The sequence below is a fragment of the Bombus flavifrons genome, chromosome 11 (assembly GCF_040668555.2).
Source record: "Bombus flavifrons isolate JBK064 chromosome 11, iyBomFlav1_principal, whole genome shotgun sequence".
Lineage (NCBI taxonomy): Eukaryota > Metazoa > Arthropoda > Insecta > Hymenoptera > Apidae > Bombus > Bombus flavifrons.
Genome location: NC_138452.1, coordinates 11,407,965 through 11,433,874, shown reverse-complemented (window position 1 = coordinate 11,433,874; position 25,910 = coordinate 11,407,965). Strand labels below are relative to the sequence as shown.

The 25,910-nt window shown below is 37.0% G+C and overlaps 1 protein-coding gene across 4 annotated transcripts in view; it reads left to right on the top strand.

The window, feature by feature from the left end:
* The window catches only part of barc (RRM1_TatSF1_like and RRM2_TatSF1_like domain-containing protein barc), a 58,881-nt gene extending 34,222 nt beyond the window's left edge, over positions 1 to 24,659 (top strand). For all 4 annotated transcript variants that reach the window (XM_069123967.1, XM_069123964.1, XM_069123966.1 and 1 more), the window contains exons 4-7: positions 13,620 to 13,789; positions 20,475 to 20,661; positions 22,959 to 23,095; positions 24,137 to 24,659. In XM_069123967.1, coding sequence (XP_068980068.1) covers positions 13,620 to 13,789; positions 20,475 to 20,661; positions 22,959 to 23,095; positions 24,137 to 24,437 — 795 coding nt within the window. In that variant the 3' untranslated portion in view covers positions 24,438 to 24,659. The remainder of the gene's footprint in view (positions 1 to 13,619; positions 13,790 to 20,474; positions 20,662 to 22,958; positions 23,096 to 24,136) is intronic.
* The last annotated feature ends 1,251 nt before the right edge of the window (positions 24,660 to 25,910 follow it).

Below are 25,910 nucleotides of genomic sequence, written 5' to 3'. Positions count from 1 at the left end.
ATGCGAAAAATCCATTCTTTAAAACTTTGAAACTTTACGTTATCGTTGCACCGGAAGCTTACCAGTGATTTAATGAAATTCGTTGTCGTTAATTATTATCGAGCTTCATGACTGGCGTACAGACTCACGACGTATTCACGTTAATTAAAGTCACGTAGAATGGTACACGTATCGACATCAACACAAGGGGGAATCTTGTTAACATTTTTCCTGTTTGCCATTTTTACAATTAGTTATTTATTGCGCTTGTGTCACGCCCTATCACCGCACGAATGAGGTTTATGATTAATAACCGAGCGGATCCAGCTCGTTCTTATTAAATTGTAATTATGAGTGATCGATTCATCGAAGCTTTCGTACCTTACGAGATTGAAAGTCGAAGAACTTTGAAATTAAATTTCCTTGTCTTAATCATGATGTATTAACCTTAATAACATCTTGTTTACAAATCCGAGCAAATCCAAAAGTGGCGATAAAAATTGTTATTGAGTCTTCTTATTTGACAAATGCAGAAGATGAACGCGATAAGTTGCATTTTCTGTATCTTGGATTGCTATCTAGAAATGCATAAAGTGCATATAATACGTAAAAACATATAACATCAATATTATAAAAATTATAAAATACAGTGCTTCTTATGATATTTAATAAGTAATATAATTCCTAAATTTTATTATCCTAACTATGCTCGTAGGTATATGAATTCGTATAAATAGCCACACTCTACTAGTACCGAATGTTTCACCTAGAGTCTGTTATTATCGATTTTTCTACTTAACATCGATTTCCTCGTATTTGGATTTAGTATAATTGCAGTGTGATTGCTCACAGTCCTCGACGTAATTGGTCATTATTAATACGGGGAATTTCTTGTAAGAAATCTTCCGTCCACTTTCGATACGAGCCTTCCTTTCCGCCGGTGAATGTGAACAGAGAATCGGTTGTATGTATAAACGCGTATAAATAATGTTAACATTTAAATATCGCAAGTGTGCTGACCATTACGCAATGTGTTTTAAACATGAGCCAAATGCTGTATCCTGATATCTGAGAATCGTATTATGTGCTAACCTTGATGGTAGTTAGGAGGAATGGTAATTAGTATGTAGTATGTAATTACATAATCAAATCCAACGCGTCTGATATTTTGACATGATTCGCTGTTCTCAGACATTGGATTCTTTCTTCATTTCGTACATTTTCTTTTCTATGGAATTTAGTTTATTGATTTCACAACAAATTTTGATGGAGGCTAAAGATTAATCTTTTTAGTGTTTAATCTTATCTTTTGTCCTTTATTTATCTATCTTTTTTTGTTAGAGAGAATTATGAGAAGTATAAGATTAATTAACACATGTGTTTCAACAGAGATAACATTAATAATTTAAGGATTGAAATTTGTATGAGAACAATGGTTGTGTGGAACATGTGTTAATTACAATGAAGGGTAAGGAACATGGTTAGATCATCGAAGTCATTGTGTCTTGACCAATTGATATTCGATCTGCTTTAAATAGTTCAAGGCTACCTATTAATAATAACTGCCATTCGCTTGAAATTAACGGTATCGAATGTTGCTTACGCAATGGCTTAATGAAAATTACTTCCTGGAAAAATCCTAACGATATTTCCTTGAACTACTTAATTCTCCTATAATAAGAAGTGTTTTTATGCTGTACCTTATTAAAAGATTGCTAAAAGCATGCGCTTCCTTACTTGATGCTGATCCAAAGGAAATTTAACGCGTAGATGAAACGTTAAAACGTGCAAAATACTATTTGATCGAAGTAAATTTGCATAATATAAATTTGTAATATCGCATTTAATTTATTTAGCGTTTAATATAATTATTTCTGAACTCCAAATTTATAAAAGTTTTTTTGTTACCTCGGAATAATACGATCAAGTTTTATATTATGTAGCGTAAAATCATATTTCTGTGTGTTATGCTTTTGAAAAGAACAGAATGTTTATTTTAAATGCCTCCGTGTCCCTTGTGTCATTTTTTCAACTTGAAAAAGGTACGGAAAAGATGAAAATTCCAAATTCCAAGCGAAAAGATTACTGGTATCGGCTTGCAAGGGAACTAACGACGCATCGCACAGGACGATACGATAGTAACACGCTCGATAATACCCTAGCCAGTGTGTAAATCAAATTTCACCCTTACGGACAGTTCCATTGATAATCGCGTGCACGAAGGTCAGTCAACTCCATGTGGTAATAATTTACTTGGTCAGGAGACAAGCTAAAACTGTGCATACTTGTGCACACATAGTCACGGAAGATGGGAAACTTCAGCTAGCTGAATTTACATTGCTCCACCGCGCGACATGGCGAACACAAGAGGAAAAGAGAAGAATGCTTCACAGGTTTTGTTTGAAGTAGCCCGTAACCTACACGATTTTGCTATTTTCCTCCATATAAGAATCGAGACTCGCTACTTTCCTTCTACCGTTACTTCGTATTTTGTATTCTTCTTTACCGCTTCTCCTTCCTTTTCTGCTTTTGTTTACAGAAAGGATCGCAGCTGCGAACTATGGATTTCCGTCGTTTTTTCGATACACTGAAGCGCCCCGAAGTGCTACAGCTCGATTTAGAGACGTTATTTATGGGTACGGTTTTCGGTAGCGTTTCCACGAGGAACTTGTTCCATTCGTTGCTGAATAGGGTGATGTTTCTTAAAGCCGGCGATCCACTGAGGCTAACGTGACACGCTTATTTCGATGAAACTTTATAGATACGTGATGTAGCCTTTTATAATCGTAAGAATATAATAGCCCAGCGATAGAAATGTTAGGCTAATTTCAGTAAAATTTATTTTAACGTTATTCTACTATTTTTGTCTGCGGGTCAATGCCCGACAGAAGGAGCGTTTCAATTGTGCCAAAAGGATAGTGTCGTTGACTGAAATCATTTACGTTTAAACTTCTCGTGTCGATGGTTTATAGTATAAAATACAAGGAAAGCGTAGTCTGCCGAGTCTTTCAGCGGAATGAATGCAATATACCATGATGATTTCTCTTCCCTTCCTGATCGAATGATCTAATTTTTTGTAATGAAATACAATATACGATCGTATAGGCACAGTTTCGATCGATTAATGTTCGTGAAATGCCGTGCGTTTTCCATATGTGGAAGCGATGTGTTAAAAAAATTGTTACAGAAGATAACAGCAGAACAGAATATTATATGGAGAGAGAAACTAAACTAATTAATGAAAAATACGGTGTATGGGAGCAGGCGTATATAGAATTTTGATTGGTTTTTAACACTAGAGTTTAACATCTGCAACAGCTGCGTCCTCTTCGCACGAAAACATTATTATGGTCACCTTGACGCGTTTAATCAGTGGCTGATCGATATAAGAACGTAAAAAAGAGACGAAATATTTTATTAGATTTGCCCTATGAAGTTAAAGAATTTTCATGTGAAATATTTTTCCATATTTTCAATAGTTAAAAAAATAATGGCGTTTATGCAAGTAAACCGAGCATTGCTGCGGTTGTCAGTGCCGTTTCAACTATTCACTGTTCACTCTGGATCATGAGAGCGCCGCTTTTCCATGAATCGCCCGTTGTATTCGTTCAAAGTGAAACAGTGTAAATTCGCCTTAAGCCGATTCAAGCTTAACCGAACCAAACTGCGTAACGCTAAATTGCCATAGCTCTCGACATAGACCCTTTGTATTTGTTTCAAAAGGCAATATTTAACAGCTTAACACATAGCATTTCAGTTGCGAACAAGACCACCATCCGTGCTTCCTATTCCAACGGAATTTCTTTCCTAAAAATCAGTAAATTTGTAAGCGCAATATCTCAAAAACTAATTGAAATCGATCGTATACATGAAAGGTTAATGAATTCGTCTTCGGAAGCGGTATCGAACGATCTGAAGAGAAATAACACGAATTTGATTTGCACACTGCAAATTTAGGATGTGCACGGCGTGCCGCAATCATCAGGTCCTCCGCAGATGGCTCAGTTGCAGTACAATGGAAACAACAAGTAGCTATGGAGTTTCCCAACGGATGAGTCATGTAAAATTCATATAAAATGAATGATAAAAAATTTGCTATCTGTTTTTTATCATCCGTATATTTATTAAATTTGCTTTTTTTAAATTAGGACGTTTGGCGTTTACAACATTAAGTATTTAGTGTTAATTGTGTATTTATTGTTTATTCGTGTTTTGTTATTCGAATAAATTTTTATTGCTAATCGTAACAAGTTTATAAACTGGCAACTGACGAGCAGAAATAGTAGCGTGGCGTGGGCTGAAAGGCTCCCGCGGTGGGCCTTGTGAGGTCTCCGAAAAATTATTCACGATGCAATCTCGTATTAGCCCGAGCCAAATGGGCCTTCCAGGTACTTGAATTTGGCTTCGATGAGAAAGGTTCCATGTATTTGTATCGAATCGGTTTTTCAAATGGCCCGGCCAATTTAGCTCGCCAATAAGAACGATTCCTTATAAATGCAACCTGCCGGTAGATCTCCGGCTTTAGAAACGTTCTGTGTATCGTATTTTATGTTTTCAACGTTGTGGCCATATTTACTTCTTTGTGCATTGACGTTTATGGATTTTCATGTAAGTTGAGACTTCTTTGCGGTTTTATGGCTTGCTCTTTAAATTTTGAAGTGTGGTTTTACGAATGCAGAATGGAATGGAACGTTAACGTAATCATAAAAGGACTAATAGAGATTCCATTATGATATTGGAATAAGAAGTGGTTATAAAAATTGAAGTAACACAGAAAACGATACTCTAATTGCTTTCAGCAGAATATAAAAATACGTAATAAAATTATTGATATTTCGTAAATGCACATATATACTGAATAATTTAGCGTATTATCAACATATATCTTGCATAACTAGTTCTAGTTGCATAAATATTCACAGTCAAAAACATTAAATAGCACTTTTAATTTTTCTTTTCTCGTTCTTTCCCAACCGGAAAAATTAAACGATACTTAAAATATACCTGTTCCTCTTACTTATAAATTTTACGATTCCAATTTGAAGATATACGTTCAGATAGAACCAACATACAGGGAATAAAAGTTTATCAAACTCGACGGTATTAAAAGTTGGCGAACTATGTTATCTCGAAACTTCTTACACCTGTTTAGCATACCAAGAACTTGGTTCACACGCTCGTTGCAACTTATGTAGGTACTTCTCCTAATTTCGTGCGCTAGGTTTGTCATCGCAACGCCGATCTTGGAAGTGCTATTAAGATGTGATTATTATCTTTGTGAACAGGGTAACGTGCAACCCCTTGAGTTACATGCTCTTCACGGCTTCTCAATTTTCGCTCATTACTTCTTTGTCATAATCGTGACTGTATTATTGGCCCCGAACGACACGAGCAACACAAGGATCTCGAGCTTCACACCGAGCACTATGCACACCGTGGTACAGTTAATGGAACTGATATCGTAAGATCATAAATTCTTATACATTGGAAAATTTTTTCATTAAAACTGTACTGCTTACCGCGTCTCAGTAAAATTGTACGATATTAAGTTCCTGTCCGTCTTTGCTCAATCGTAGCCGGACTTTTATCGTACTCTCGGAAGAGACGAAAGTAGAAAACTCCGAGTTCTTGTCATATACTTCCTGAACTGCGTTCCTATAAAGATTTTTACGTCCTATAAAGAGTCACAAATTATTCGCTTTAAACGTATCCTCGATATTTTCGAACATACTTAATAATTCGAAACGTAACTTTACCTCTTACCGAGTTTATTTAGATTGATTTTATGATCTTATTATGTTTCTTGTACCGACTATACACCGTGATGCATAGTGTTGCATACTTGCCAGGCGAATGCATGTAATTCAATGCGAGCCAGCAATTGGTGTAATGTAAGTGCAGTATAACCGCGGGAAGTGCGCTGGGTGGTCTGATTATATGAGATCTAGGTCTAAGATCCGAGCATCAAGCGGCGAGTAAAGATTGCATGCCTGCTTGCTTACATCTAGCTGCGTCACGTGCGCAAAATTAGCTTTGCACTCCTAACGCCTTTTAATTCTTCAAGTCGTTGGAAAGCGAGGACCTCTCGCTTAGAATCTTCCACGAAAGTGAAACGCGAGGGCTTTGCATTCTTTCGGGTTACCTGCTTGTTGACTTATCAGAAGATTAGGATAGTTTGAATCAAAATAACGAAAGAACGAAATTGACGAGTCTCGTGACTTGTACGAGACTTTATATTCATTATTCTGCATTTTATTAATTGGAAAGTATCTCTTTTCGAATACCTAACATATGTATGAGGAACATACTAATTACATGTAGCATACTTTCTATTACTTTTTCCTCGAAAGTTAGTTGTAGTAATAGAAAAGTGGTGTATCTAGAAGCTTCTCGTTCGTTGTTTTTTTGCCGTGACACGTTCTTTTCGCTTCGATCGAGCGTTTATTATTTATTTTTATCATTAGCAACGTCGACAACCGGTGTAGCTTTCGCGGAAATATCGCTGCTTTCAGCGACGATAGCTCAGTTTCGCTAAAATGTATACAAAAACGGACCAACTCTTGGGTCTAGTGCTGTATAGGTTTTCGATGTTTATGATGAGAAATAAAAATAGTATCGGAGGCCGATAGTCTGGCATCTACTGACCGATCGTTAATCTATAAATGTCTGCGCTTGTATAATAACGATCAGCAGTCTGTTTCATCAATCTGCAAAAATGTTTTACAAACTTACTGCACAAGCAATATGAAGTTTGTTTTATCGCAGATTTTGTATCGGTTTTTTGATGCGTTTGCTTTTATAGATATTCTACGCACATGTATTAGTAACAATAGTTTAACAATTACATTATGTAATAACGTAATCGAAGATCTCTCCATTACAAAAATTATCATTATTCGTTTAGCTTGAGAAGTACGTGTGTGTATCCATGTACATATAACTAAATTAAAAAAACTTTTTTTCGACAATTTTGAAGAGAGATATAACAATTTGTTTGGAAAATACTAATGTTAAAAGTATTGTAATTGATAATATTTGATATTGCTTTCTCTCACGTTATAAATGATAAATTAACTTAATTAATTCAATAATTTGTGGACTTCGTATGAGATTGAATTTCATTTATTTTATTAAATTATTCGTTACTTCGCTCTTGTTAATTGATATTCTATTATACGATTTCAATAACTTACATTTTCCTCATTTCCGTGCCATTTCGACAACACGAGTAGATAACAAAAAGGGAGACAAGTTCCTGTAGCTTGTGAAGCTCGTATTTATTGAATCTGACATTCACATTGAAATGTTTCAGATAGCTACTTCAAAGGAACATTGAAACGTTTGAAGTCTTCGATTCTTTTAAAATTTTGAAATATTTTATTTTTTAAAATTCACGCAACATTTTATTAAATTTATATGAAACGGAAAATGTATCGAAATTTTAATAGCATTATTATTTAAAATTAGAAAGACGCTATTTAATTTGTTCTGCTGTGGCTAATTCACGATTCAACGGTAGCAGTTGAGCTCATCAAGTTAAGTGCGTATTCGATAAAGTCATTACACTGCTTTTTCTGTTATTAATAAAGTTATTTTGCTAATATGTGATATCATTAGTAAACGTTTTTACGTTTTACTTTGCAGTGCTGTTATTGGTAATGACACAATTCCGATGCTAATTTGTAACTTGATTCAAGCACGAATAAAATCCGTGTTGCTTGGTTTGTTAAAATTCGCACGTGACACTTCCGATGCTCCCTTTCTGGATATGACGATCTCAGGTCAACTATTCTGCCCCTGTGAATTGTCGTGTTGTCGTCATTTGCGTAATTACAAAAGCTTTGCTGTTTGACTAGTGTCGTCACGACGACTCGAAGAAAACTGTTGGCTCGAAAGACTGCCAATAAACTGCAAAATCGTAGAAAGTAACGAAATATTTGTTTAATACTTGTTAGCAAAACTCTTAAAAAGATGTCGTTGTTAAGTAGTTTCCTTTTCCTGTGATCAATAACATCGATGAATAGTGCAATTATTGTCGATGATCTTACGTACATTGTAATATTTGTCATGTGTTAACTTTATCTTATACGACAAATGGATATGAAGTGTCTCGTTTACGATGTTCCATTCCTGTTCGTCATTAGCTAATGACGTTAGGATGTTAAATTAACGCAACTGCTATTTATTTAGCTGCTTACGTGAGTTCTTTAAACTCTTTCTTTATAATGTGGGAATTATTCGTAAGATTTAGTGGACTTGATTTTTGTTCTAATTTTAATTTCATTTCGTCAACCGTGACAGTATAGTAATTAATATTGAAATTAAATCTCTGATTCGTCATCACGTTATTTTTAAACAGTTCGAGATAATCAGTGGAAGAAACAGTGGATAATATAACGATATGAAATCGCAACCAAGAACCAAAAAAAGATACGTTTTGTCAGTATTATATGATTCATCTCGTATCTATATTTCTTAATACTCAGTTTTCTTACGTTTTCTTACGAGATAACAAATCTCTCGCAGAAGTATTTATCATCTGACATGAATTCATTAATCAGAAACAAAAAGCAAAGAAGTTGGAAGGTTTATAGAGAAAAATGAACGTCTCAGTCGAAAAGTTCCTCGTTCTTCGAAGAATACAACTAGAGCAAATATTTATTTCGTAAAAATATCACGGCAAAATTTCGCTTCCCGACGAGCGTAATTCTTCGGCAAATAATCAGCGATTTCAACGATCATAAATCCGTAACAGAAGCGCCATAAATGCTCTCGCGTAAATTACGGTTGTCCGTCTTCTTTTTCGGTGAGAAACGAAATCGCGTTGTATCATCCGGCATAGTTGAACGATGACGTAGCGATAACGCGTATAGAATTTCTGATGAAAGTATTGTTCAAAGAGATGGTGTTTGCGAGATATTGATTCGATGGCGGGCGCTAGCATTTTGCAAACAGCGCGGCTATACGTACACACCAATCTTGCCCAGGCGTAAATTCGAACGCGTCGTCATTTGAATCTAAAATAACCTACGCTTGATCCGTGTTAAAATTCCTCTTTTTTCGTAGCTTAAAATCATAGAACAATTATTACGAAATAATAGAACAATTATTAAATAAGAACTGAAATTTCTTAGAGTCGATCCTGTTATAACGTTCTACCCCATTCTAACACAGGATAAAATCGTTCTAAGAATCTGTCCATATTTCACGTACTTTCGAGCGATAGTGTATACGTTCGCCACTCTATTTACCGAATTAATATATTCCATAATATACGGATCAAATGATTCGTGTTCGTAGTCTTCGCTAGATACTAACCTTAAGTCTCAAATGGTCGGTGCTTTAACTCACTCCTAAGTCACACCTATGCCCATGAACTCCCTGTTACTTTGACGTTGCTTCAGGGTCACTTTCGCGTGCGTTCCCCTTTTGGTCATGTCAACCCATTGGAACCCTAAAAATAGTACCGTAGGTGCCGCTTGAACGGCCGAACAAGCGTCGGGAGGTGAAGAAGGGCGATAAAACTATGGCCATGTCTGTGGGAGCACGACGATACGCGTATTGTGTCCGTTTAAGCGAGGCAAAAATGAAACTCTTCTCGGTCGGTGGCGCAAATAGTTGTAGAAAATTTGTACAAATTTATTGTAATATTATGCGAAACTTTTTAAAATTTCGTTAGCACTGTAATAAAACGAGATTAGTCTTTGAAATTAATGCTAGAATGTTCGTAAAGGTTAGGAAATATTTCGAGAGTCAAGCCGATCAATTTCATTTTTTATGAAACTCTCGATTTACATAATTATTATTCGACGTTTCAAAAAGAGCGAAGAAAGAGGCACTTCGTAAAATTCCTTCTTTCCTTCTGACTAGAAGTAGTAGAAGTTATACCCTCGTGGAAAACTACGACCATTGTACTGTCAATATGCACGATATATTTCACCATTTATCACGTTACTAACAGCCAATTAAACAGTCTGTTTTCAAACGTAGATCGCTCAGAAATCATTCGTACGAAATTTTTATAATAAAATAAAATATTTTCAAATACATTCGCGAAACACACACCGTAGGTGGAAATCAGAAACACGAACTCCTGGGAAGCAGACAATGAACAGCAGCAGGAGTATCTTACCAAGGACGCGTGGGTTCATTCAGCGAGAAGGGCTTCTGATTTTTGCCTGTCTACGCGGTCGTTGATATTATATTCCTTGCGGCTATACGTCATCGCGTGGGCGGAAGAACGGCGATAAAACGGTGGGTGGGTCAGGCTATAACGTTTTGCTCTTCCATCATCTTTTGATTCCATCTTTGTCGTTCATGTCAGCCAAAGGATAGAGAAGCTTCTGGATTTCGTACGCGCCGATAAATCAGTCGTTTCGATCCTCTACGTCTTGTTCGCGCTGGCCTGAACCGACAGGTTGCAGCAGATACAAATTGCTTCGAGACTTTTCCTGTTGGATTTTGAATGAACTTGTAGTATTTGCGGACGGTTTTTGGCGTGCTTCGTGTTCGGATATGAATTCACAGGGATCAGAAACGTTGTTAGGTTCGTTCGATATGCTTGGAATTTGTTCGCTTAGGAATCCTCGCTTTGTTCTTCGTTTGCAGAATTTCCGCTAGTTGATAATTTGCTTCGAGCTTTTCTGCCTATCTAGAGAAATAATTCAAATGTTTTAACGCTCGCTTTAGTATATGAGCATCCTTAACTTTTCATTGTTGCTAGAAGAACTAAATTTATTTAATACATTAAATATTCTTCTATGACTTATACGAGATTTTTATAAGAATTACTTATTCTATAATAAATTATAACATACTGTTTTATCGATATTCTATAATAAAATTAAACGATTTCGCGATCACATGATTCACAAAAATTAATTTCTTTTAAAAGTTGCAATGAGTTGGTTGAATTTTTCTGCTGCTGCTTTCAGCCGTAAATATCTTCTCTTATATTCTTTCGTAATTTTTTCCATATCCTGCCATTTCACAGCTATTAGTGTGGTTACGAGAAGCAATCTCCTACTCAAATGGCTTTCAATATCAGACTACGTCAGTTTATTGTTATTTTTCCGCCGTGCACATTACAGTCTGGCAATATACGTCAATAGTATCAGTATGATTGTTCTCAGCCAGTTATCTACGTTGCATGATCGAATTGAATAAGCAGTCTGTTATTCAGTGGTATTACGTGAGCATGATTCGAAAGTGAATTCCTTGCTTTATTTCCTGGACATTGAAGGTCGTTAGAAAATAAGAATACTTCAAAGTCCACGAAAGACGTAGACGCGATCGTGAAAAAATAAATTTTCCATATTTAACGAACCAACTGCGTGATCTTGTTTTCTTTGATTCAAGATTAAACGTAGGACCTATCGATTAAAAAAGACGGATTTGTAAGCGCCACTTCGAAATTTTACGCAATTCACCAACGAATAATTTGCCAGAGTACTTTTCTAGGTCATTGTTACCAGAGAGAGTCGTTTCGTTATCGCTGTTGCGTCATCGTCCAAGTTGGCGCCGCTAAATCTACATATTTAGTCATTCAATGAAATTACTCGGATAGCGTGTCTGCGCGACTGTTATATACATCGCTGAGTTTTCGAAAGGTCGGGAAAACGAGGAAAAACGAGAAATTACGGTACGTTGCACTGGAAGATAATTGAAAAAGAATCGTGAAATAATCGTGCCGGAAATCAATTAAAATAGATACGACGTATGACGGAAGATTTTTTTTAAACTCGTTAATTGGATCGTAGCTATCTCTGACTCTGCATAAATTTGGCTTTCCTGTGACCGATCCTTATCAACGAGCAAGTCTTGTACACGTTACGTTCCCGTTTATTAGCCAATGACGTTATCCGTTTCTTATTCGTGGCACGTCGTTCGTATAATTCGTTCCGCGATGAAGAGGCTCACCAAAAAACCATGGAAATCGTACACGACGAGATTCCAAGAAACTGTACCTGCACAGCGGTCGCTTGTCAATTGTGAAAGTTCAGTTGTTTGTCGGTACACGTCGCAAGCACGCACGAGAATACGAGATGCGTTAGGATCTAGTCGGTTTACGATCTTTCTGATTCAGGTTTCTATTTGACTGATTTACATTCTACGAAAATAAAATTACGTAGACTACGCTTTTTCTTCATTCTGTTTGTTTATTTGTTTGTATCTACAAAAGACAAGTTATAAATTGTAGATAATTTATAAGCCTCTGCCTAAAGTGTACCCTCTATGCATTCGTTTCTTTGTTCCATATTTTGTCAGGCAGAAAACGACTCGATCAAAGTCTTGATGCGAGATAGCGAGGATGTACGGTGATCATCAAGCTGCTTGATATCTCACCGAATAAAAATTGCACCGAATAAGCGGTTGATTTATCCGCGTTCACCTTTTTGTAACCACATCCACCAGGTTAATACGATGATAAATTTAAGGAAAAACTCTACGTTCGAGATCTGATTCTGAAGGCTCGTTTCTTTACAAATGTTGTTCGAAAAGGTTATGAAATCACGGTTAAAAGTATAGAACTCGAAGCTACTACAGACTGGAATCGGCGCGCGTTTCAAAATAAATCTGACAGGCCCGCCGGATCTGTCTGTTCCGCGATACGATGTTCGCTATTTCTAGTACCTATCTGGTATTTTTATACGATTTAAGCGACGACTGCCGCCTGTGGTAATATGCACTGATTCCATTTGAATTTATTACTAGCCAATATGAGCGATTACGATAGCTACGATTTTTTCTATTTCAGCGTTCGATACATTTTCAATGCGATTTGTCAGTGATTCGATATCTACGTTTGTCGAATGGATGAAATATGTATCAAGTTGAGTAATATATCCATTTATCCTTCGATGATCGTATTATGTACGATCTAAATGGAAAGAATAATTTAAAGTAAAAATATATTTCGGTTTTCATCACGATTTAAAACTGGAAGCGTTTCAGTAATATGAAATATAGGTCGTGAATGATTAAATTAATGGCTTTTTTTGTCAATGTGTTTAAACGAGTCTCGCCGAATCTGTAGACTTTCTGTTTGCGTGACCTGTTAAACAGTCGAGCGTCTGGTTTTTTGCATTGCACGTTAATTATCGATGGTACACGCCTTGCGAAAAGCATATTATTCCTCTCGGTACACCGATTTCATAAATCATGGAACTCGTCTGGAAGTCAACGTCAATTTATTTGTGAGTGAAGAGGACGAATTAATTGATATCGTAGAGCGCAAATTGACAGCAAAGTGGCCTAACAGATGTTTTTCCCTTCTCGATTAACACTTATCTGTAATATCTGTGTCCTTGTTTAAACGGTACTTGCGCGCGTAAATTTTGTGAAAAATAAAATTTTGAAATCCAGTAATTCATACAAATATTCAACAAAATATAGAAATATGTAGATTTACAAGATGATATCGAATCCATTATTTTTAAAAGTAGGAAACATTATATTAGAGAGAGTTTCGATTAAACAGAAATTACCTTTCTAAAAGTATGACAATTTTCTTTTCGCTTGATCTAGGACGAGAAGAAACTTGGTCGTTTTTATCAACCACGCTCTCTTCGCGATATTGTCTCTTGTATTTAATTAACCCTTCGTTTTTTCTTCAATCTTTTTTTTTATTTTTTGTTCAGGTCGAATCGGTGGATTTGGCGTTAAAGATCTTGGATAAGTCTCAAATCAGGGGTAAAACGTTGTCTGTTCAGAGGGCAAAGTTTCAAATGAAGGGAGACGCGTACGATCCAGCCTTGAAACCGAAACGGAAAAAAAAGGATAAGGAGCGACAGAAAAAGTTGCAAGATAAGTAAGTCACATACCGTAGATATTTCATTCTTTTTTAAGATGGATTTTTAATCATAAATTAGGACGAAGGTAAGGCCGTAACTGAATTACTTTGCTTTTCGTAACTTTATTATCATTTTTTATCGAGCGATAAGCAAATCGCTGTGCAAAGAAAGTAGAGAAGAAATTCATTTAGCTTAAAATATTGAGAAAGGTATAATAAATTTTTCAATTTATTGCGAAGCAATATTGCAGTTGTAGCTTCTATCTTATTCAGACAAATGAAAAAGGAAAGAAATTTATTTATTTTAAAATAATTTATTATAAATATATTATGAACGAATTTCCAATACCGATAATAGTATCGAGTACGGCATAAATTTAGAGTTTAAATTCACATTTTCACCAGTGTCTCTTACCTCGATATTGCTTTTATCTTATAAGTCTATTTCTCTACTGCATCTAACTTTATTACAGTGTTTTGTATTCTCCCTGTAAAAACTTTAAACAAAGTACGTTACGTGATTTTACGGTTCCAAGGACACTGTGATTATAGAACCATCACTTTGGTTTTTTTCACTGTCAGAAACCGTGAAGAATCCGCGATCAGAGCGAATTCTCGCATCGAGCAACTCCGTAAAATCGCCTCTTAAACCATTTCGAGCGTTTCTTTCCATTCATGTTGGTTCATTCATCTTTTCGTGTTGGCAGCCGTCTAAGAATCTGTATCGTATGTTACCGCTCAATCTCCGTGGTATCGAGATACGTGTCATCTTCACGCTCGATTTACGCTAGTCTCTAGTTACCGTATACTTTGGCTAACGCAAATATTATTCTGCGCTCTTCGAGGATTGATTTACTACCAGGTGTCAGCGTATTGACACTTCGATTGGACATCGTTTAACCTATTTTTTCATTTTACGTATCTCTCCGTTTAGACATAAAATAGATTAGTATTTTAAAATGCGTAAAATTTGAATACGTTACAGTAGAAAATTCGAAAAAATAATTTAATATCGAATTGATATAGAAATTGTATCGACGAGTTGTGAAATTATTTAACTGCTATTTTTAGGTCAATTAACTTCGGACGTTTAACTTGTATATTTGTTTTATATCTTAGGCGTTAAATGCCACTTATGGGCTAATCTAACAAAAGTTAAAACGATAAGAAAAATGATATAGTGTCAGGAAAAATTCACAGAGCTAACGTTTTTACTGTGAAATTTGTATTTAAGGATAGATACCTCTCCTCCTTTCAACATTTCTAAAAAGAGAAAAATGACAAATTCTTTCTATCCTCGTACTTCTGAAAATTCCGGCCCTCCGATCTCGTTCCATCTAGCCTGACCCAGCTACAGAAATAGAAGTGTAACAAATTGTCCAAAACGAATCAAATCATTTCGCTGTTTCATTTTTCTCTTCGTTACGAAATGGAATGTGTTCGCCAGTGGCCATCGTTGAAACTCGGTTGTCTTGGCACGAACCGGATGCCACGAGGGTCCAAGTTGCTCGAGATGCCGCCAGACTGCTTGGCGTTGGCGGATTCCGGTAAAAGCAGCTGCACGAGTCGATTACTCACGTCGTGCCTGAACGTTACGGGCCGCGTGTATAACGCGCTTCGCGCCGCGTCACACCGCTGTACTTTCTTACACGCGTCTACTTTCCTTTCTCAACTGCGAGCAAAAAGGCGCGGCTCTCTTCTCATCTCGCGGACCAGACGTATGCGATGCTGCGTCACGATGCACCGTATACCTTTCCTTTGTCTTTTTCTTCTCGGCGATCGACGAGCTTCTTCCGGATGTTCGAGAGGCAAATGAATATACTTGCTGAGTTTCTTGCAAGATCTCGCCTTTTGCAATTTGTGGCAATTTTTGAGGCGCTGTACAATTCCCTTGGAAAACGAACACAGCGATTCGTATTTGGTTCAGATTTGGTAGCTTGGAATGTTGTCGTCTCGAAAGCTTTGTCGTTAGAAGAATCGTTGGAAGTCGAAAGAGGAGCGTAGTATAATGCGCATCACACAACACAGGTTTCATTTCTGGAATTTATCGCGGTAGAACGGGGAACAGTTTTGAAGTTTGCGTTTAGAAAATATAAGAGCGTTTTGATTTTTGTCGTTGGTAGGGGGGAAATGGCATAACGTGCAAATTTTGCTTTCAGCCTAAATTTTAATAAAGATCGCACGTTTCTATTTCACGGTGTGAGATTACATCGAATTCAAACGCAATTGGTACGAGCTTCTTCTCGAGTGCGCCGTGCTTTCCTAATACATGCAACACTTTGATGAATACGTTGGCGAAATTTTCTTTTGAAAAGGAAGCTTCTTAAAAATTTTCCACGGGTTTTGCTCGCGTGTTGCATATAATGTTTCGATTACGTTATAAAGCTATTTTAATTGATTATATAAATATATGGAATACAATTTTTTAATCGAGGAAGATTTTTATCAATTTTTATACCGTTTTCCTCTCTTAATTGAAATAGGTATCTCATGACAAACTTAATAAACTGAAACAACCCAGAAGATAAAGGAGGAGAGAACTTTCAACAAGATGATTCATCACTTTGCAGAGAAAATGGTTTCAACTGTTACCGAGCAACGATTCGATTAGTTTATTTCAGTGTAAATCCATCGAGTTGCACGTCCACGTTACGTTACATTTCCTGTTTCGAGAAATACTCCAAGAACCTATCTGCGGAACACGCAGAGAAACGTTAGGATCGCTCTGTTTATCTCGGCACGATATTTTCTTCGGGTCTACGTCTTCGTTAAGGTTTCTCATTCTCTGTTTTATTACTTTTGAATTCCACGATGTTCCAGAAGCCGTGCAAGAAGAATATTCTAACGCAAGCATTTCAACTTCTGCGACGATGAAAGTTAATATTTTTTAAAAGCGTTTCTCCGAAGCGGAATATTTTATTTTCGGTGGAGCCGTAAAAAGTGCGAGCAAAAGATAAACGGAGGATGACAAAAAGAACGAGTAAAAAAAAAATCGTTAATTAAATATCGAAACTGTTCTTTGGAATTTTAATGAAAATGAGGTACTTGTGCGTTGCTGGAAAGATGACAAAATGAATTAGAGCGGTGGGGGCAAGGCAGGCGCTGCTTTGTATCGTTCGCCGTTACGCGTTGCTGTGTTATTTCGTTCGTATAGCTGACACTTTCGACCAATACGCGTGCTTATCCTTACGATCGTGTTGAGTCTATACGAAATAACTAATCAGACCCGCATTCCTTACGCTAGTCATTCTCCCAATACTTGCGCCGAGCTTGGCAAGTAAGATCTAATTTTGCTCGAAACACGTTCTTTTCCTTGTTCGTCTTTTTCTTTTTTGCATTCTCTTCGACTTGGTTTCTACGGATATACCGTGAATCATGGACTTACTTTTTGGTTACAAAACGAGGTCTATGCTTGGTCGGAATATTCCTTTTCTGCCTTTCCGTGTTCCTTTATTTTCTGCAACTACAAGGAAGCGTATATTCAAATTATTTCCTCTATCGCAAAAGCTTTCTTTATCCATATCTTTTTTCTCGATATTTTTACCATCGCATGGAAGGCAGATCGTAAACTGAATCCACGTCTGTCAATTAATCGCTGATCTCACCGTTCACAGTTCCCTATTGCCGTTTCAAGTCGAACAGCTTCGAGTTGATCGGTTTGGTGACCAAGGCAAGACGTATCGGCTTTGAAATCCTCGAGTACACCTGGAACAGGGTCCTTATCTGCACGCGGTATCCGTAATCATCGGTTAGTCGAGCGTCTGCTGTCTTCATCGGTGCGCACGGGTATCTGCCTAAGGACGAGAGCAAGAGAGTTCGATGGCCTGAACTTCGTGAAAACCAGTTATTTGCGAACGAACCAGGCCCTCCTCGACTGTTCTTTGCCGGAAGTCGCGGCTCTAACGGTCTTTTCGCGTTCGCAAATCGACTGAATATCTCGTTTTCCTATTCCTACGATTTTCTCTTTTAGTCTGGATGTCGAACGCCTTGTTCGATTCCATAACGATTCCCACGTTTTCGATCGCGCGTACACGCCCTTATATATTCGCTCTTACTATAGAAAATTTCCTGACTCAGTAAAACGACCAAAAGAGACGCGAGGAAATAACTATCGCGTATAGCGAGAGCCGTTAGACTAATACCATAAATCTGTTGGAAGAATGTCCATCCAGAAGTAAAGATTTATTACGCATACGTAGTAAGCGCATAGTGTGCAGCGTTTAACGCGTGTCCATTTATCAATACGTATAATTTTATGCGGCCCGGCATTGCCATGTTTAATAAGCTGATCGTATGGCATAACCTCGACAAACCTTGCACAGTGACACTTGGTTAATTTATCTTCTCAATCAGCTTGCGAATTTTATCGAGCGTAGCGATGTATAGCGGCAGATCTGCTCTATCGACTACCGATTTCACACTTGCTTAATCATGGCATAAATATTAATGATGCCTTGATCGAACGAGAACTCTAATCGACAATCATAACGCGCCACCTTAATTAATATTATCTGATTTAAGCTAATCTCCGATTAGCTTAATTGATTCCCGGGGGGTGGAGATTAAGTCCGTATGTAATTGTATCCAAGGGTGTCATAAGTCATAACTTCCTGACCGGATAATATAGCGTACGTATAGTATTAATATATAATATGCGCGTACAGTATTTCGCAGTTGTACGTAATTGTCGATTAATTTAGCGTGGTATAACGCTGAAACGTTTATAAATCGTATCTCATCGTGTCATCGATTCTATTGTCCATATAATTTGATAATTGGCAGTTAAGATTACGAATAGTTGGAACGTTTAAAATGTTTTCCAAAAGTCTATATTTCTTAGCAGCGTTGGAATGTTGGTGCGTTGAGAATTCGCCGAAAATATGATCAAGATTTGTAATAGTATTGTAAAGTACGTGGCATTCCTAGAATTTCCAGAGTGCTTTCCAACTATTCGATAACGTTGCAAAGCTCTCTGGGGTGAAATCGACGCTTTCAACAATGTTACAAACGCTTTCTTGGTGCTGACAGAATTGTCTGCCACTTTTTATGCCAAGCAAGATGTTGCAAAATCGCGTGTAATATTTTTAAACCTGATACTTTTACAAGCAGGAACATCGTAAGTAACAGTTGTAAGATATTTTTGAAAATCTCAATTCGATCGAACCTGAAAATGTCAGTCGATACAAATTATATCGTTAAATCGTAATAGCGCTATAGTACTTAGGCTCATTCTTTGCTATTGTATTGTATTGTACTGTTGTAATCATATCTCGATGTAACTGTGAGTAAGTACTTTAATTCGTTTGTTATTGCTGAAACGGTCGACAGTAAATCGTTGTTTATCCAAAGGGCAAAAACAGTTCGTATAATAGTTCTCTGATTCTCTCGGCTATATATGACTTTCCGTTCATACAGTAGGAATTCACGTTCAGATAAGTGGATTAAATCGACAGTTCATTTACTCAGGAATTAATTAAAATTTCGTTCGAATAAATGGAGTTGGGATAAACGAAGTTGCACAGTGTTTGAAATACGATAAAAACCTATGAATATCCGATGGACGCGAATTTAGAATTTATAAATAGCCGACGGCAACATGTCGAGAGCTGAATTGTGTTTTCTTCGACTAAAAAAGGTTAAACGCTCCAGTTGGAATGCAGTGGCGAACAAATGTGTTAACACTTGCCATAATCTTAGAACTCGTTGGGAGTCTGCCACACACGATGGCCGCAAAATGTTACGGCTCATTAGTTTGGCTAACCGAACCTTGTAGAGTTACGAGAGGATAAAGCGAGATCTATACGGATGATATAAACAAAAAAGCAAACAAACAAAAAATAGCGGAATCTTCTTGTTCACCGTTTTTCACTTGTTCATCCGTGTCTACATAGAAATAACTTCAAGATACTTGTAATTAGAAAAATTGACGCGTTAAAGGACTGTGTAGGATTTGAGAAAAATATTGTACCTGCTTCTGATCTTCGAATACTATTTAAATTTGAACGTGTAAGGTACACGTATCGATAGGTATATCGATACTAAAGCCCGGGAAAAATCAGAAATTACGCGATCATTTTCATCTGTACGATCCATTGTTTCTGACATTTTTCAGAGTAAACGTTGACAGCGCGAACAACACAAACAACGCTATAAGTACGTACACATCATGATACAGTCACGTCACGTGTGTAATTTAAGTAAACGTTCTTCCATCGGCTGGTTCATCTAAGATTCTTGCGCACTATGCATAAAATGAGACGACTCGAACGATGTCTATACGTAGCATGGAATTACTGTGGCTTCATTGCAGTGTCTAGTTCACGCCTTGCAAATTACAAAAGGCCATACGTACTACCCACTTTTACAACACACCGTGTAATATTCTCTGTATATAAATGTGATTATCTCGTTAAAGCTTATGCAAACGCGTCTCTCGCTTCAAATTTCATATCTTTATTTTAAATGCAAATTCAGCTTTTCATGTTGTCCCATGAAATCTTTTAATCGATTCTATAGTTGCAATACGTATAATTACACGAGAAGGATACCTTTTCGATGAAAGTAACAGATATAGTTTGAAAGAAAACATAATTGGGTCATAAAATTTGACAAAAATTGCGGTACAGCAGATGGACAAGAGCTTCCAATTGTTGTATAAATCGTCGTAAAATGCTTCGTTAATGATATTAATTTTTTGTCCTAGATTGTTTGATTGGAGACCTGAACGTGTGTTGGGAGAACCGCTGAAGCACGAAAGGGTGGTAATTATAAAAAACTTGTTTACTCCGGAAGACTTTGATCAAGAAGTCTCGTTACTGCTGGAGTATCAACAGGATATTAGGTCCGAATGCCTAAAATGCGGCGACGTCAGAAAAGTTGTCATTTACGATGTAAGTAATCTGGTATTTTCTTTTCCATTAACAAACCCGAGTCAAAGAGAATATTAACGAAAAAACAAAAATATACACGTTCGTTTTAATTTCTTATTATCATATTATCATTAATTTTTATCATAAATCCTACTGTAACAATAGCTTTCGAGGTATTACATATTTAGAGCAATTATTTTAAACAAAGTACTTATTAAACGAGCTACAATACAGGCTGATTATCTACTTTAAAATACGTAACGTGTAACAGGCATATAATTAGCTTAACCGCTTAACAATTAAAGTAGATACAATGAAGTAATTAGGAACATTTTAGAACAGAATTTCCTGTCCAAATCTAATCATTTGTTCGACCAAATTTTACCATAGTGGATAAAATATTAACTGTTATATCGTCACTTAGAAATTATAAATAGAGCAAAGAACGAAAAATGAACGTTGTATCAAGATTTCTGTACAATACCAATTGCAAATTCTCAGAACATTTTTATTAGCCCGCATCTTACGCATAGTCTTGTTATAACGATGCTTTATAGATTCATAGATTATACAACAGATATAATGTCCAATATGAAATCTAGGTCAATTAGTACCGCATTCTGTGTCGTGTAGATCATCACTGACTCGTCGATAAGCTTTCCATTCTGGCCCTCTAATCTCACGGTTATTAAGAGTAACATACACGCAACATTTGTATTTCATAAATATTTCATCAAGTATAGAATATTACGTACGTAGCTTCTACGAAATAACGAGATTCTAAATTAAACGAACGAGTAATATCGACTAGTCATCGACATTGAGAACGTAGCAGTTACAGACATGCGGAAAAAATTGATCTCGGCGATGCGCAGATAGCGAACAACGAGTCAAGACAAGGTATTTAGAAGATGCACCAGAAAGATGGGGATAACAAAGAAGTTGCTGCTCCGTGGCCGACGCAAATAAACCTTCGAAAAGGGATGACCTAACCCCATAAATTCGCAACGAGACACTCCCAGTCGGCGCGTCTCAACCGTGAATCCATTCAATGTCAAAGTGAATTCCATCGTCTGCCATAGGACCGGTTACACCGTACCAAACGTCGCGTCGGAGCGTGCGAGAAACGCGTGTTCGAGATCAAAAGCGGCGCGTGAAAGGAAATTTCGTGGCAGCCAATTTACCCGTGATCGTCGCTCCCCGTATTTTCCAGGCCGCTTTCGAACCGCGCGTAACACGGTAAAAAGTTGCTCGATGAAAAAACGAACGATACGAGAAAAAAGAACGAGTCGATCCTTGAGACCGAATTTATGAACAGACGATGCATTTTATGGCGTTCACCGACTTCTCGTCCATTCGGGCAATATCGTTCCAGCGTAATTTCCGGTTAGCCCTTTTTTTTTTTGTCAAGGTGGTCGTCTTTGCTCCGTGCTTCCTTTTTCTTGCTCTTTTTCCGTATTCTTTCATCCCGATGTGGAAAACGCGCGATTGGTCGTGAGTTTCTGGAAAAAGCTTTTTAGACCATCCTTTTTTTGTTTTTTTCTTCTTTCTTCTTTCTTTTCTTTTTAGCGAATTCTATTAGCGAATTTCGAACGATTTATTCTAAATTTATACTTTGTAAAATATATAAAGTAATTATCGAGCGTATGCACATACAATTTTTCAGCTACAAATCCGAACGTACATATGTTTATCGTGTATCTGTAACGAAGGCTAATGGATAAAACGAAGAGTGTGCCGATTGATCTAACGAGGTACAACGTAAGAAAAGAACAAAGAATCTCATGTCGCGCATGGGGTCAGACAGTAAAATTAATGTTCAAACCGAAGGCTCATAAATTGTGGTTTAAGTCCGAGACGAGAAAAGTATTGTGAGGGACTGTGGGCGACGCGAGGCCAACCTCAAGTCGTAAAAGGGGAAGACAGGGATTCATCTTGGTACAAAAGCGTGTGTGATGCGAATGGAAAGACGATGAGCGTATATCTTGGTTTAACTAACTAGGCCATTGTTTAATTATAGCGTACATTTTGTCGATTTGTGTTAAGTTCCAACAGTGAGACGAGAAAATTGAAGTAAACGAACAAAATTCTACGACTACAAACGCGACAAAATTCTGTTAGAACGAACCGTACGAAAGATAAAATTTCGAAAATAAAAGAATGATACAACGATCATTGGTTTCTTCTGTTACATACAGTGACTTATGAACGTATTCGAACACTTTTCATTCGATATTTAATTTCAGTTTGATATTTATTTAATTTTGGTAGAAGGAAAAGTTGAGAAGTTTGAACTCAACCTTTTTTGTTCTTTACAGAGACATCCAGAAGGTGTTGCTCAGGTAACGTTTCGAGAACCAGCAGAAGCACAGGCTTGTATTCAATTATTGAACGGTCGTTGGTTCAGTCAGAGGAAAATATCGGCAGAAATCTGGGATGGCAAGACGAAATACAAGTAAGTTTACCCGTTGCTTCTCCTCTCTGCTGTCGGTTTTACCGACCTGCCAGAGTTAAGTCGGGCTTAGTCGATAGTTAACCGTCCATCGAGATTCCCAATCCGCTTACGTTCTCCTTCTGAAGCCGTTTCTTCTTTACTCCTCGAGTCTGATTTATCGACACGAATTCTGTAAAGAATATGAAAGTTTATTTTGGAGTTATTTAAAACTATTATTATATTACAATTAAGAAGGATTAAAAGCACAGTAACTTTCTGCTCAGAATTATCATCCTCGTCGTGTCTTTAGTCGTACAGTTTCTATAAACACGAATAAGTATCATAGAATACCGTACTTTATTCGAAATTGTAAAATATTCTAGATTTTATTCTATAGTTTACCTAGGATTTCGTAATTACATCTGAAACGAGCGATTACATTTGTCTTTGATATCAATTACGGATAATATTGTGATCTTACTGTGGCTTGATCGATAACGTTGTAAGCTACACAGGAAAACTTGTATAAAATTATGTTTATTTCTTTTTTGAATGTCCAATTTTACAGCAATTACAAAATGTATGCATTTCTATTGTTATTATTTCTCTAACGCGTCATAAATATTTGCAATATTATTTTTACATCTTGTTATCATATATAGGATTCGACATTGCCGACTTTCGTACAAGGCGTTTCTTTCGATTTTTATATAATTTGTTTAATGTTATGTACATTTATTGCAGCTAGTTTCACTACAAGATATATTTTCAGTATTATTTATTCGTTTTATCGTCCAAGTCAGTTGATAATTTTATTTCTTCCAAAGCTTATCCAGCGATAACCCATTAACCTGACATATCGCCAATTTTTATTTTTTTTACTAATGTATCTTTCTCATTCCTAATCATCGAAATTTCAGCTAACCGATAACCGCTTTTATCTTCCTTATCCTAATTTCCCAATAGCCTAATAATAAAACACGCAGAACGATAAAGCATCGCGGAGTACGGCAGACGTTGACGGCGCGCTCGTCAAATCGATTTCCATCTTCTTCTTTTTAGGGTTACGGAAACCGACGCGGAAGTGGAAGCTCGAATCGCCAAATGGGATAAGTATTTGGAGGATGGCGAGGCAGAGAAGCGACAGGAAGCCGCGGACAATGAGAATAGAAAGGAGCAGAAAGGAGAGGAAAGGTCCGTGGTTGCAGAGAAAGCGGAATTGTCTGAAACGACGATGAAGGATTCTGAAAAAACGGGAACTGCGCAACAGACGAATGTTACGGAACGTTCAAAGACATTGGAAACTACCAGTGAAACTGAAATATCTGCGAGTTCCGGGGATTTAGAGCATTTAGGGGAATAGCTTAAAAATAATGCATAAAATAAGGACAATTCCAACGGCAGACTAAGGAATAAATTCTTGAAACGAGAGCAATTGAGAGTAAGGTTGACGATCATGATTAAAGAGTATTAGAAGGTAACTCGTACCTCATTGTTGAATATCCAAGTACTGTTGTATAATATAGCTCCGCAGTCATGTTCCGGTTATTTAAATCAGATGAAATAAAGAGTAATTTTCCCTGTATTTTATGATTCAATAAATCCTCACCTTTGTAATTATTAATTTTCCTTCTGATTTTTCAACAGGTTCACATGACTCGCAGAATTTAAACTGTACAGGTTTTCTTGACGAATCGTTTGACCGTGGATGTTGGTGTAAATTTATATTTTTATAAATACCTATCTATAATTACAGAGTATAATTACAAATATAACAAGTACTTTGCGTATTTTATGTATTTTTCTATATTACGCGTATTTTACGATATTCAGATGTTTCGTTCGTCAAAACAGGGATCGATCGCAAGTGCGTTTAATCCGATCCGTATGGCGATCGGTTGCGATATCAACGAGGAATTCCATCCTTTTGAAAGGTTTTCGTGATAGATTCGAACCGGTTGGTTCCCATCAACGAACACGGAGCTGGGTTCCGCCGCCGCTTCGCGGTTCAGCGACAGAAGAAGAGCCGACGGAATCGCGTTTTTTGATAGATCAGCAACAGCCTCTCACGGCCGAGGTCCCACGAACCAGCTGAGCACACGGATCGGTCGGAATGCCGAAATAGCAAATTAGGGGATTCCAGGAGATCTACCCTCTCTCTTCCACTTATTTCTTGCTTCCTTCTTACTCTCGTTTACATGCTTTTGCTCTTGTCCGCCCTGAACACCACGCGGATCTGCTTCTACCGCTTCGTCTCGGCTCTTCCGACAAACTTAATCTAGGAATGATCTATTGTTTCATCCAGAATTACATCGATAGATTATCACGACCGGATGATTGCTTTCGTGTTTGTATAATTTTATTTGATTCGATTTGCTTGATCTTTGAAGAAATGGAATTTCAATGTTTTAACGTTACGTATTGATTGATTAATTTTATTATTTTCACGTCGTCGAGTATTTGAAGGAAATTGGGTTTGGGTTAGAAAAATAGAAGGAATGCTGCGACACTACGTAAGGATGATCGAAGAAAGAAGATTTCGAAATGGAAAAATGGACAAATCGTTTATCGATGTTTCTCTTACGGTTCTTACAGTTCCTGGATACGTGGCGTTTTTTTTTCTATCTCGAGGGAATTTTTTGTTACTTGAAAGAAATAATTTATTCGCGAATTAATACCGTGGTTATTGTGAAATTATTTCTCGAGTGCTGTATCAGTGTCAGCTAATAGAAGGCGACATTTGCGCTTCGAGCGACAGAAATGCTACAGATTTCCTCATCGAAGAAGATTGCACAATAGGTATGCAACAACCACTTCAAAGATCCATATTTAACAC